The following is a 12,557-nucleotide window of genomic DNA, read 5'->3' on the forward strand; positions in this document are numbered from 1 at the left end:
TGGTACCATTCCTTCTGAAACTATTCCAATCAATAGAAAAAGAGGGAATCCTCCCTAACTCATTTTATGAGGCCAACATCATCCTGATACCAAAGCCTGGCAGAGACACAACAAAACAAGAGAATTTTAGACCAATATCCCTGATGAACATCGATGCAAAAATCTTCAATAAAATACTGGCAAACCGGATTCAGCAGCACATCAAAAAGCTTATCCACTGATCTACTTTCTAACAACAACAACAAAAAAGGTATTAAGGGTTATATACAAGGTTTATAAGAATCTTATGAACAAACTAATTAAAATTGGATCGTTTCGTCCATAAGTTTTTATCAAGAATTGGGTTTGACATCAATAATGTACTAATGCAAAGATGAAAACTGGCTTTCTGTCTCAAACAGGATTTTCAAGTTATATTAAAAACAATAAAAGATTTGGCTGAGCATGGTGCCTCATGCCTGTAATCCCAGCACTTTGGGATTTCCAGGTATAAAGAAGTATATAGAAATGTCTCACCTATTACTCTCTAGAGGTTTCCTAGGGCTATTAGGTTCAATTTCTCGTATTAGAAATGTCTTGCCTATCCTTTAGTCCCATCTGCTGGAGGCTCCTTGCACCCTTCTTGCACTTCGTCCACTCTGGCAGCTCCCCTGGAGGAGATCTAAGTCCCTCTTGGCACCGGCATGCTGGTACAAATCCCATGGCAGGATCCGCCCTAAGCCATATGAGGTGAGCACGGAATCACAGATAGGACCCACTCACTCCACACAGCAGTAGTGCTTAGTACCACTCACACAAGCAGCACCACAAGTAGGAGTGCTTGTGATCATTCACACGCACATTCAGCCCCTCAATATCGCAAGCAGCAAGGAAATACTTTGTCGCCTTTATGATGTGCCTTACCTTGCTCTGTGCACACAGTTACCTGGTTGCCGCAGTATGTGATGATCCTTTCCCCCAGGTCGCCAGCCAGTTTCTTTCTGCATTGCTGAGAGTCTGGTTTTATTCGTCACACCGGGTGGGTCCCCAGTCTGTCACCCTTAGGCTACCGCAACAAGGCAGTGGGACATGTCTCCCCACAAGAGGCAACCGGAGACCCGTTCTCCAGGGGAGACCACCAGATTGTTACAAACAAATGCTTGTTCCTCTGTGCCGAAAAGAACAACTAGCGCTCAGATAAAGAATTTTCTCGGCTGGGCGCAGTGGCTCACACCTGTAATCCTAGCACTTTGGAAGGCTGAGGCGGGAGGATCACGAGGTCAGGAGATTGAGACCATCCTGGCCAACATGGTGAAACCCCGTCTCTACTAAAAATACAAAAATTAACTGGGTGTGATGGCATATGCCTGTAATCCCAGCTACTCGGGACGCTGAGGTAGAAGAATTGCTTGAACCTGGGAGTCGGAGGTTGCAGTGAGCCAAGATCACACCACTGCACTCCAGCCTGATGACAGAGCAAGACCCTGTCTCAAAAACAAAAAAGAATTTTCTCAGCAAGGTAATTTTATATCTATAGAAGGGTGCGACTCGCAGATGGAGCAATGGCAGGAATACACCTGAACAAGGGAGAGGAAGGGATTCTTATTCCTGACACAGGTAGCCCCTACTGCTGTGTCGTTCCCCTATTGGCTAGGGTTGGACTGCACAGTCTAAGCTAATTCTGACTGGCTATTTTAAAGAGAACAGGCGTATGAGCCAGAGTGGCAGGGTGAGCAGTTTGGTGGGAAAGATGGTTATGGAACAGGTAACTAAAGGTGACTTAGGTCAGAGCAGGCAACCAGGGTGACTGAGGTCAAAGCAGGTGACCAGGATAAATCAGGACAGAGCAGGTGACCAGAGGAACAGATGTAAACTACTGATTAAAACTGGTGGAAAAGGCTGTTTACTGAAACTACAAGGAAGTTAAACTTTAAAATGGAGGTCAAAGAACTGAACATACTGACAGACTGATTCTTTCAAGAGAAATTTAGAACTCACTGTATCCAACAGGGTTAACTTGATCTGATAATAAAATTAAAAGTACACTGCAATCTGTATAATAGCAGTCCCCAACCTTTTTGGCATCAAGGACCAGTTTTGTGGAAGACAATTTTTCCACAGACCAGGAAGGGGGAAGACTCGGCACATTACATTTATTGTGCACTTTATTTCTATTATTATTACATTGTAATATATAATGAAATTATCGTACAACTCAACACAACGTAGGATCAGTAGAAGCCCTGATCTTGTTTTCCTGCAACTAGATGGTCCCATCTCGGCATGATGGGAGGCAAGGACAGATGATCAGGCATTAGATTTGCATAAGAGCACACAACCTAGATCCCTCGCATGCACAGTTCACAACAGAGTGTGTGCTCCTGTGAGAATCTAATGCACCCGGATCTGACAGGAGGTGGAGCTCAGGCTAATGCAAGCAATGGGGAGTGGCCATAAATACAGATGAAGCTTTGCTCTCTCACCTCCTGCTGTGCAACCCAGTTCCTAACAGGTCATGGACCACTACACGTCTGTAGCTCGGGGTCTGGGGACCCCCGCTATATAACATTTGATGTGATCTAAAGAACCACTGTTATGCTATCAAAAAACACTTTTATTTGGCCAAAGCACTTTTTTCTCATGTCATAATTTTTTTTATGATGTATGGAATTTAGCAATTTGCTTCTTGGAGATTCAGTAGGGGAAAGTGAATTGAAAATAGCTAATTAAACAAGGGAGGCCTAGGTTCCCGAATCAGGTCAGACATTTTTTCAAAGAACAGTAAAAATCAGTTCTAAAAGCTGAGGAAGCACTTCACTGACAGACTCTCCTCTCATCTAAATTTCTCTCTTCAACTTACTCTAGATACCTCCTTATTGTTCAAGTAATCCAAACATTCCTGTTACTCGAGCAGTCCTCCCACCTAACCAGGGGTTTTGTTTCATATCACTTCAGTTATGCAAAATATTTATTTGCATATCAACACCAAAAATATCCCTGATGCTGCTTGGTATGCTCAAATTCAACTATTCCTTGTCTTTGGATGTATTAATACAAAATAACTGAGTTCACACAAACGAATCATACTTCCAAAATAAAGTCATTTTCTCATGTTGCTAAGGAAAAATATAATCCAACAGCTAAACAAAAAACTCATAAAACATGAGTTCAGGAAGAGCTAAGATATTATAAAATCCCTAGTTACATGCTCTGCTGGTGGCACAAGAACAGATACATACACACACAGAGTCACACAATCACATGGGTAAGTGTCACCACCTGGCTTCCTATCCTCAATCCAGCACCACCAGCTCCTCTACCACCCTGTCATGGTGCAGGGAGAGAACGTGGTTTGGAAATAAGAGCCCTCCCATGCCAACAGCAAGAGTGTACACAAGCAAGCACCAAGCCCTGGTGATTCTGGAAGCTCTGAGACTGAGTGGACACAATGAGGGTGGCCTTTGTGCTAATTAGAAAAAGACACCCCTCTGCCAAGGTGGGAGGAACCCAGTCTCACTGAGCCAGTACTAGATAAAGGTGATGTCTTTGTGAAACATAGAAAAATCACCCCTTCCTCTGGGTAGGTTTACTCCAAGCCAGAAAGCATGGCTTGATGAGCAAGATCAAGTCTGTATTTCAGCCCCACATCCCCCACTCTTCCAGCTGCCCTGTGCAGAAACAACCCACACAACCCTGTGCAGCAGCCCTGGATATGGGTAGAGTGGAGAGAGGTGTTTGCAGCTTTATCCTGCCTGTAGCAGGTAGAGCAATGACTTCCCGTCAATGAGGTCAACCATTTTTTCCACTGAGAGAGACAGTCAGGTACCACAGTTCCAACACACACAAAAAAAGCTCAGTTTCAGTCAGCTTATACATAAAAGAGAAAATCTGTAGAAAAGGCAGTTTTAGAAATGTTTCTTTAGACCATATAAAAATGTGCTGGTTATATAAAAATCAAAGACATCCAATGTTTAAAGTTTTCTTTTTTTATTACTTTGATTGGGTATTTGGTCTCCCATCCGAGTAGTAACCAGGCCCGACCCTGATTAGCTTCCAAGATCAGACAAGATCAGGCACGTTCAGGGTGGTATGGCCATAGACTTGCTTGGATATTTGGATACAAAGGTTTCAATAAAATGTCTATTTTAACTCTTTCTGAGAGTCAAACCACTTAATCCTCTGTTTTCTATGACCAAATATTCTAAATCTGTCACTTGAAATAGCATACTCATGATTAAAAGCAAATTACCTTTTATACCACCAAATGATCCATAGGTCATATTGCAGGCTGTTCTCTGAAGATTATGTTCATACATCAATTTCATCTGATATTGGTTCCCATGTTCCACATTACCCAAAGTTCCTAAGGAAAAAAAAAAGGATTACTTTGTATTTGTGTACACTAAAAAGCTTAATTTGTTCTCATCCACTACTCCAATTCTAAGTAATTCAATTTTAGGGAAATTATAATGGCAAAGCACTAAAATATTATGTGTTGTGAAAAATTAGCATACTGATGACACAGAAAGCCAGTACAGTTCAAACAATTTACATCTCAGCTAAACTACACCATAAGACAAAATACTACCCTGGAGGACATTTTATCTTCTATTTTTATTAGACAGATTATATCTGAGTAAAGTGTAATTATTTAAATAACAACAAAACCCTCTAATTTCAGCTCTGAAATAAATAAGTTATCTGCATTTATAAACACTAATAGAGCAAAGAAATGACTCAAAGTGTCTAAGAAAAAAAAATCCCCAATACTTTCAAGCAATTAATGTTCCTGCCCCAACTCTCAAAATACTCAAGCCCCTAATTATATTCCAATTAACTGAGAAATTTTCTAAGCTTCCCTCAAGAAGTAAATAGGAAATTTTTTTTTCTTCTTTTTTTTTTGAGATGGAGTCTCATACTGTCGCCCAGGCTGGAGTGCAGTGGTGCGATCTCCGCTCACTGCAAGCTCCACCTGCCTGGTTCACGCCATTCTCCTGGCTCAGCCTCCCAAACAGCTGGGACTACAGGTGCCTGCCACAACAACTGGCTAATTTTTTGTATTTTTAGTAGAGACGGGGTTTCAACGTGTTAGCCAGGATGATCTCGACCTCCTGACCTTGTGATCCGCCTGCCTCAGCCTCCCAAAGTGCTGGGATTACAGGCGTGAGCCATCACACCTGGCCAGAAAATGTTTTTATTTGAAGTCTGCCAAGAAGAATCTCCTTCCAAACACAGAAAAATACTCTGCATTTAATAGACTGCATGTGCTTCCTTTCTAGTTCTTTCCAAATGAGAAAAGAGTATTTGTCTGTATTTTATAGATATAGAGCAAGAATATTATGATTAAAAGATGTGTTAGAAAGCAAAAGGATTCAGAAAGCAACTTTCTCCATAAAGAATCATCATTCGTTAATCCAAAATGTAAAAGTTAAGGAAAAGTTTAAATTATCATAAAGCAAATGCAATAGTCCTCAAACTGGGTAGTACTCAATCACTAAAAACATCTAAATATATATGTATGTGTACTTATTTATTTATAAATTTATATAGGAGCATTTATTTGTTTTGGGTTTGTTTATCCAGAAGAATTTACCAACATACACTGAGATTGTAAGAATATATTTTTACTTCCATTTTAGAATAGAAGCACCCTAAGTTCAAACAAAATTTACAGAAATTTCCCCAAAATCACACAGTACTCAAGGTAGAGAACTGAGTATTCAAACCAGACCTTTAGAACCTAAACCAAATCTTTAGAACCAGGCACTATGTATTGTATCCTGCTGCCCAGTTGTCCACCATTTAACAACTTTCAGGGAATGTGGTCCTCGCACTCTGTAAAGATTTTACTCTCCATGGATCCTGTCAATGACAATTTCCCCAAAGAAAACAGTTTCAAGAATATGTTTTCCACTGCAGGGTACCAGAATATGCCACCTCAAACAGGACTCTTTGGCATATGGATTATTTTGAGCTAAAGGTCATAGGGAACTAGCCAGAAAAGCTCTATAAACAGGTCATCATTTAAAAAAGAAATCTCCATTTATTAAAAAAAAGTCTCCCCCACTTGTATCAGGAAGAGGAGTACCCTTAGCTCTTTTCAATGGAGAAGGCCTCAACTTAAATCACCGTAACAAACTTTACTAAGCAACCCCTGTTTACCACACTTTTTCTGGTCACCTTCCCATAACTTGCCTTCTGTGTAAAGAAGCCCAAAACCCATTTTCTTTCATTTCACCTAAAACGCTATGTTAGCCCAAGGTCCAACTACCCTTTTGAGTCACTCATTGTGGAATACTCCCATGTGTACATGAGCAATGCATATGTTAATAAATTTCTGCTTGTTTTTCCTCTTGCTAATTAGTCTTTGGCCAGTCTAATTTATAAAGCCCCAGCTGGAGAGCCTAAGATGAGTAAAGATTTTTTTTTCCCTCCCTTTTGCCTTTCTCAGCCTGGCCAATCATAGTAGCTGACATTCAGCCAATCATAGGCAGCCAAGTGATCAGACCATGTTCAAGCAAAGTAAATGCTGAGCTGCCAGGAATTAAGCTGTTTCTGTACCTCACTTGCATTGTCTATCCATAAATGTTGCCTGCTCATGTTGAAGAACAGAGCACTCTGAACCTCCTCTGGTGGTTGTGAGGGCTGCCCAACACCTGAGGTATTCTTTGCTCAATTAAAGTCCGTTAAATTTAAATTGCCTTAAGTTTGTCTTTTAATACTCAAAAGAAGAAAAATCATCATTGGAGGATTTCTTGAAGGAGAATCATTTCTATTCAGTTCCATGTTCCATGCCCCCTACAAGTGGTTAATTAACAGTAGTTTTTTGTTTTTTGTTTGTTTTTTTTTTTGGAGACAGAGTCTCACTCTGTTGCCCAGGATGGAGTTCAGTTGCTCTATTTCCACACACTGCACTCTGACTCCTGGGTTCAAGCGATTCTCCTGTCTCAGCCTCCCGAGTAGCTGGGATTACAGGCGCCCGCCACCACACTCGGCTAATTTTTGTATTTTTAGTAGAGACAGGGGTTCCCCATGTTGGCCAGGCTGGTCTCAAACTCCTAACCTCAGGTGATCCACCCACCTCGGCCTCCCAAAGTGCTGGGATTATAGGCGTGAGCCACCGTGCCCAGCCACCAATAGGTTTTATACACCAATAGAATAAGAAACAAAGATAAAAGCTTAAATTTGCCTGCTGACCTTGATGGAGGATGAAGGCTTTCTGGATTCTAAATGGTAGTAAAATCAGTGAGGTGCCAGGAAGCTGAGGAGGAATCACAACCAGACCAGCCACACGGGTGAGGGAAACACATACGGTATTAACCTGAAGAGAGTTCTAGCCTCCAAGAAACCAGAAAAAGCAGCTCCAGGAGTCACCTGGTTTATCCCTACAGAAATTGCAAATTCATTCTGAACTGTTAAATCAAGGTTAGCCTAAAGCTGCCTCCTTACATATTTTAAGTTCAGCCTAAAAGTTTCATCTGTACATAGTGAACTATAACATTAATGGAGGTGTAAACAGACTGTAACCTTCCCTTGTGCCAATCATCGAGTTTTGGTCAAAGGTGGCCAACTGATCAAACTGTGTTCAAATGGGTTGAACACTGAGTTGTAACCAATTCAGCTGTTTCTGTACCTCATTCCATTTTCTGTACATCTCTTTCATTTTTCTGTCTATAAATCTTCTACTACATGGCTGCACTGGAGTCTCTCTGAGCCTACTCTGGCTCAAGAGGCTGCCCAACTCACAGATTGTTCTTTGTTCAATTAAATGCTGTTAAATTTAATTTGGCTAAGGTTTTTCTTTTAACAGATGGTGTCAGAAGTGGGATCCAAAGTAGAGCTTCTAACAACCCCCACGAGAGCTGAGTGACCAAGCGAGGTACCCACTAGGCCTATTGTGCCCATTGCTCTCTCACAGCAACTGGGGATCATGGTAAGTTCTCTCTCAGATTCAGAAGCTCCACATATTTGTGTTTTGAGCTCTCCGAGTTTCTTTGAGCAAATTTCTGATCCAGACTGGGTTTGGAAGTCATGACAGAAACTGGACTGGGTCTAGGATCAGACTGAATCCAATAATTATCTTGTATCCAGTTGGGGGCTTCTTATATCTGACTAGGTCAAAAAGAAACTGGTAGTAAATGGAAATATTGCAGGGCGTATAAACTTTGGCTTTTGGAAATTTGCAGAAATTTCTGTGTTCTACTCCCTTTGTTTCATTTTTCTTGCACACTTAGGTAGGGAAAAGTCATTAGCTAGGTTGACCAAGGAGGTCTGAGAGCCAAAGCCAATATTTGAGGTAAAAATGGGAACTTTAGTTTCTGAAGAACTGAGTACCTTCCAGCTTACATGTGCATAAGTATTAGGCCCTAGCAGCAGCAAAGTCTTACAGAAATGGCAAAATCTTACTAAAGATAAGTTACAAATGTGGAGTGTTCCAAATGAACAACACTGCACCAAAGATGTACATTTGAAAATGAAGACACCCCAAATAGTCTCATCTAGGGATGCCTATTGACCTGCAGAAGCTTCTAAAATTTTTCAATTTTTTTTCTTTTTTGAGATGGACTCTCACTCCATTTTTGTATTTTTAGTAGAGATGGGGTTTCACCATGTTAGCCAGGATGGTCTCAACCTCCTGACCTCGTGATCTGCCCCCCTCAGCCTCCCAAAGTTCTGGGATTACAGGCGTGAGCCCCCGAGCCGGCCAAATTTTTCAATATTTTTATTAAAAGACTCTTTATTAAAGGTAAATAAAAAGCTTAAGCAACTAATTGATAAGAAAAATTAAATGTGCTAATCTTTTGGCTTAGTTACTATCCTGACCCAAAGGTGAAAAGAAAGCTATCCTAGATAAAGTGTTCATAAAAGGCATGCCCTCAGGCAAAATAGGCTTGCTTCTTTTTCAGATGCAACCACGCTGAGTCCAGGCATAGAGGATGCTTTCTTCACCCTATTCCTTAATGGGCTCCGCTCTTAACTCAGTAATTTTAGCTAACAAACAGTAGCTAAATTAAGAACACCTATTGAACTAAAATATGACTTCCTGGAATTTAATTGGCTATCTTGAAACTCTTCTGTAAAAGAAATTTACATCTACTAAGGAAACCACCATTTTTAAGGATGTCTGCCTGTGTATATTAGAAACTCTTACCATTGTTTTAAATTGGCATAAGTCATATCTTTGATTAAGGTGTCTTTCTGGCCATCTTGTCTTAACCGAATTTTTATGGGAGCACCATTTTTTCCTTGGTTTGAACAAATGATGATACAATATTTAGGCCTAAAATCTTAGCTATGTACTTACGGAATACAATCTTTGTTGTTTGGCCTAAGAGTTGTTATTTTAGAAATGCAAATTTGTTGCCTGGTTAACAATTGCTTAGGGCAATGAAACAAGTAACTGGAAGATTAATAGACCAAATAGGGAAAAGAAAAACTATTTAAAAGCCGGCAAATGAAAATCTTTCATGTCCATGTGTGTTATGTGTCTGTGATAATATCTGGTAAATAAAGCGAATTCTAAAATTGTTGCTAAAATAGGAATGGTTTCAAAATTATCGGTTAAATATAACAAGATATTTGTTTGACTGTGAGCTGTTTTTGGTTTAGAGACTCTGGATTTGGAGGTCTGCGTATATGGACATGACGAGGTCAAGAGGCATGTTCTTTTTTTTTATTTAGAGAGAGTCTTCCTCTGTTACCCAGCCTGGAGTGCAGTGGTGCAATCTCGGCTCACTGCAAGCTCCGCCTCCTGGGTTCAAGCCATTCTCCTGCCTCAGCCTCCCGAGTAGCTGGGACTACAGGTGCCCACCACCACGCCCAGCTAATTTTTTGTATTTTTTAGTAGAGACAAGGTTTCATGGTGTTAGCCAGGATGGTCTCGATCTCCTGACTTCATGATTCGCCTACCTCGGCCTCCCAAAGTGCTGGGATTACAGGTGTGAGCACCATGCTCAGCCTACAGGCATGTTCTTAGTGCCTAGACCACCAGCTACAAGCCAGAACCAAGCCCAATATGCTCCCTTCTCCCCTGCTTTCCTGCTTTCCTGCTTGCCTACTGGCTATTTGGGGAGGGGTTGAATCCTCCAGATACACTCTTCACAACTCTGTCTTCTGTTCTGACCTCTGCACCTGTTATGTCAGGACTCAGAGACGCCTTGACCTTCATAGGCCTCTTGAGTAACATAAGGCTACCTGGCACCCAGAATGACTAAGGGAAAACATTAAGGAGGGTACCTGTGTCATACTTTCAAAATTCTTTTCAGTAATTTAAAATCTTCAGGTCATGTTACGTTAAATTAAGTAATAATCATAAAATGTCTGAGTCATTTGTAAGTTAAAATATTGAAATATTAATTATTAAACATTAGTTTGTCTATATACGTTGACATTATGTTTATATGATACAGAAAAACTACATATATTTAGATCTGTTGAAAAACAATAATTTGAAGAACAATCTTTCTAAAAAGATATAAAAATAGTTTTTATCTACAAATACTGATATAAAATTAGTTCAAAATTATTTTCTAGGGTTTTCATCAGAAATTAAGGTTACTAAGAGTTAAAATTTTAGACAGATTTGATAAATTTATTTATGAGATTTTATTAAAATTAGCTTTAGTATTTATAATACACTAACAAAAAAGTAAAATTTGATTTCTCTTTTGAACAAAAATTTTGTGTAGCATTTATTAATAAGACACAGTAAAATATTTTCATTCATGCGTTGAGTAAACTGCAAAAAGGAAAAAAAAAAGGAGGAGAAAGAAGAGACGGGTTCATCATGCTGTCTTAGGTCTTATAATTGAAAGACTGAGTCTCCTCTATCAAAGAGTACAGGTTTATTCTTTTAAAAAAAAAAAAAAAAGTCTTGTAAATATCACTTTGGCTAAATGAATGACCATTATTTTATGGTGACCTGTGATCCAATCTTAGTCAAGTGTAATAAAACCTTTGACAATTTGACGGGCTTCCCAAAATCAAATTTCAGGTCAAAATTAAGTCTCTTTCAACATCTGGGATGCTACAGAGGGCACCTGAAGCAGCCAAAAGAGAGATAAACAGGATTATTTGAAAGGTTAAATTACACGGGAAGCACTGTCAAACAAGAAATGATCTTTAATCTTCAAGTTATATTTTAATGAATATGTTACTAACATATGTTCCAAAATTATATGGGATTTCTAAAATTTTAGTATGTCTGGGCATATGCTATCAGTCATATTTATGGCTATTATATTAAGTTATTGTAGGCCATATAAACGACAAAATTTCCTTGTCAATTATGTCTTTAACTATAATCATTTAAAGTTATTTCCAGAGTTAATTGCTTAATTTTAATGCAGTTACTGAAAACTTTACAAGCACCTAAAATCCTAGAGTATCATATCTTTAAGGAGGTGCATGAAAGGATAGAAAGGACCCCAATGAGCACTCTTGAATATGGGTTTCTGGTAACTTTAGGATCATATCATTTGGATGGGGTAAGAATTCCCAGAACTTAAGGCTGAGCGCAGTGGCTCACGCTTGTACTCCCAGCACTTTGGGAGGCCGAGGCAGGTGGATCACGAGGTCAGGAGTTTGAGACCAGCCTGGCCAACACAGTGAACCCCATCTCTTCTAAAAATACAAAAATTAGCTGGACGTGGTGGCAGGCACCTGTAATCCCAGCTACCCAGGAGGCTGAGGCAGGAAAGTCGCTTGAACCTGGGAGACAGAGGTTGCACTGAGCTGAGATCATGCCACTGCACTCCAGCCTGGGCAACAGAGCTAGACTACAACTCAAAAAAAAAAAAGAATTCCCAGAATTTTAATGAACAGACTGACTAGTTTATAAAACTGCAAACCCAAGCAGGACAAAAAGATTCAACACTAAGAAAATATTTTGCCAGATTTTCATTCTAAACCAGACAGTACTGAAATTGTTTATATATATGCAATGTGAACGAACTCCATGATCCAAGTTAAATTACCTAGAACTTTCAGTTATCGGAGGTGTAAATCTAAACTGGAGAAACAACTGTTATTTAAGAGGACATTAAGTCCAACATTAAGCATGGAGTCATGGAGAACCTGGACAGCCACCTTGTGCTTCCTGAGTCCTTAAAGTTTTTGTCATTAAAAGCTCTGCATTCTATGACTCATCATGGAAGAGATAAAATTATCCAAAATACAAAATGTATTAATTGGAAGATGGCTGAATAGGAACAGCTCCGATCTGCAGCTCCCAGTGTGAGCGATGCAGAAGACGGGTGATTTCTGCATTTCCAAGTGAGCTACCTGGGTCATCTCACTGGGACTGGTTGGACAGTGGGTGCAGCCCATGGAGGGCAAGCCAAAGCGGGGGCGGGAGGGGGGGCGCATCACCTCACCTGGGAAGCGCAAGGGGTTGGGGGATTTCCCTTTCCTAGCCAAGGGAAGCCAGGACAGATTGTACGTGGAAAAATGGGACACTCCCACCCAAATACTGCCCTTTTCCAATGGTCTCAGCAAACGGCACACCAGGAGATTATATCCCACGCCTGGCTAGCTGGGTCCCATTCCCACAGAGCCTTGCTCACTACTAGTGCAGCAGT

At 40.3% G+C, this 12,557-nt stretch overlaps 1 protein-coding gene across 18 annotated transcripts in view; it reads right to left on the reverse strand.

The window, feature by feature from the left end:
• The window catches only part of BBS9 (Bardet-Biedl syndrome 9), a 783,674-nt gene that overhangs the window by 727,039 nt on the left and 44,078 nt on the right, over positions 1–12,557 (reverse strand). For all 18 annotated transcript variants that reach the window (XR_003118601.1, XM_025379701.1, XM_025379706.1 and 15 more), the window contains one exon: positions 4,229–4,342. Coding sequence is in view for 17 of the 18 variants with exons in the window: in XM_025379701.1 (XP_025235486.1) it covers positions 4,229–4,342 (114 nt within the window). In the remaining variant the exon portion in view is untranslated. The remainder of the gene's footprint in view (positions 1–4,228; positions 4,343–12,557) is intronic.

This window comes from Theropithecus gelada, chromosome 3, assembly GCF_003255815.1.
Source record: "Theropithecus gelada isolate Dixy chromosome 3, Tgel_1.0, whole genome shotgun sequence".
Taxonomy (NCBI): domain Eukaryota; kingdom Metazoa; phylum Chordata; class Mammalia; order Primates; family Cercopithecidae; genus Theropithecus; species Theropithecus gelada.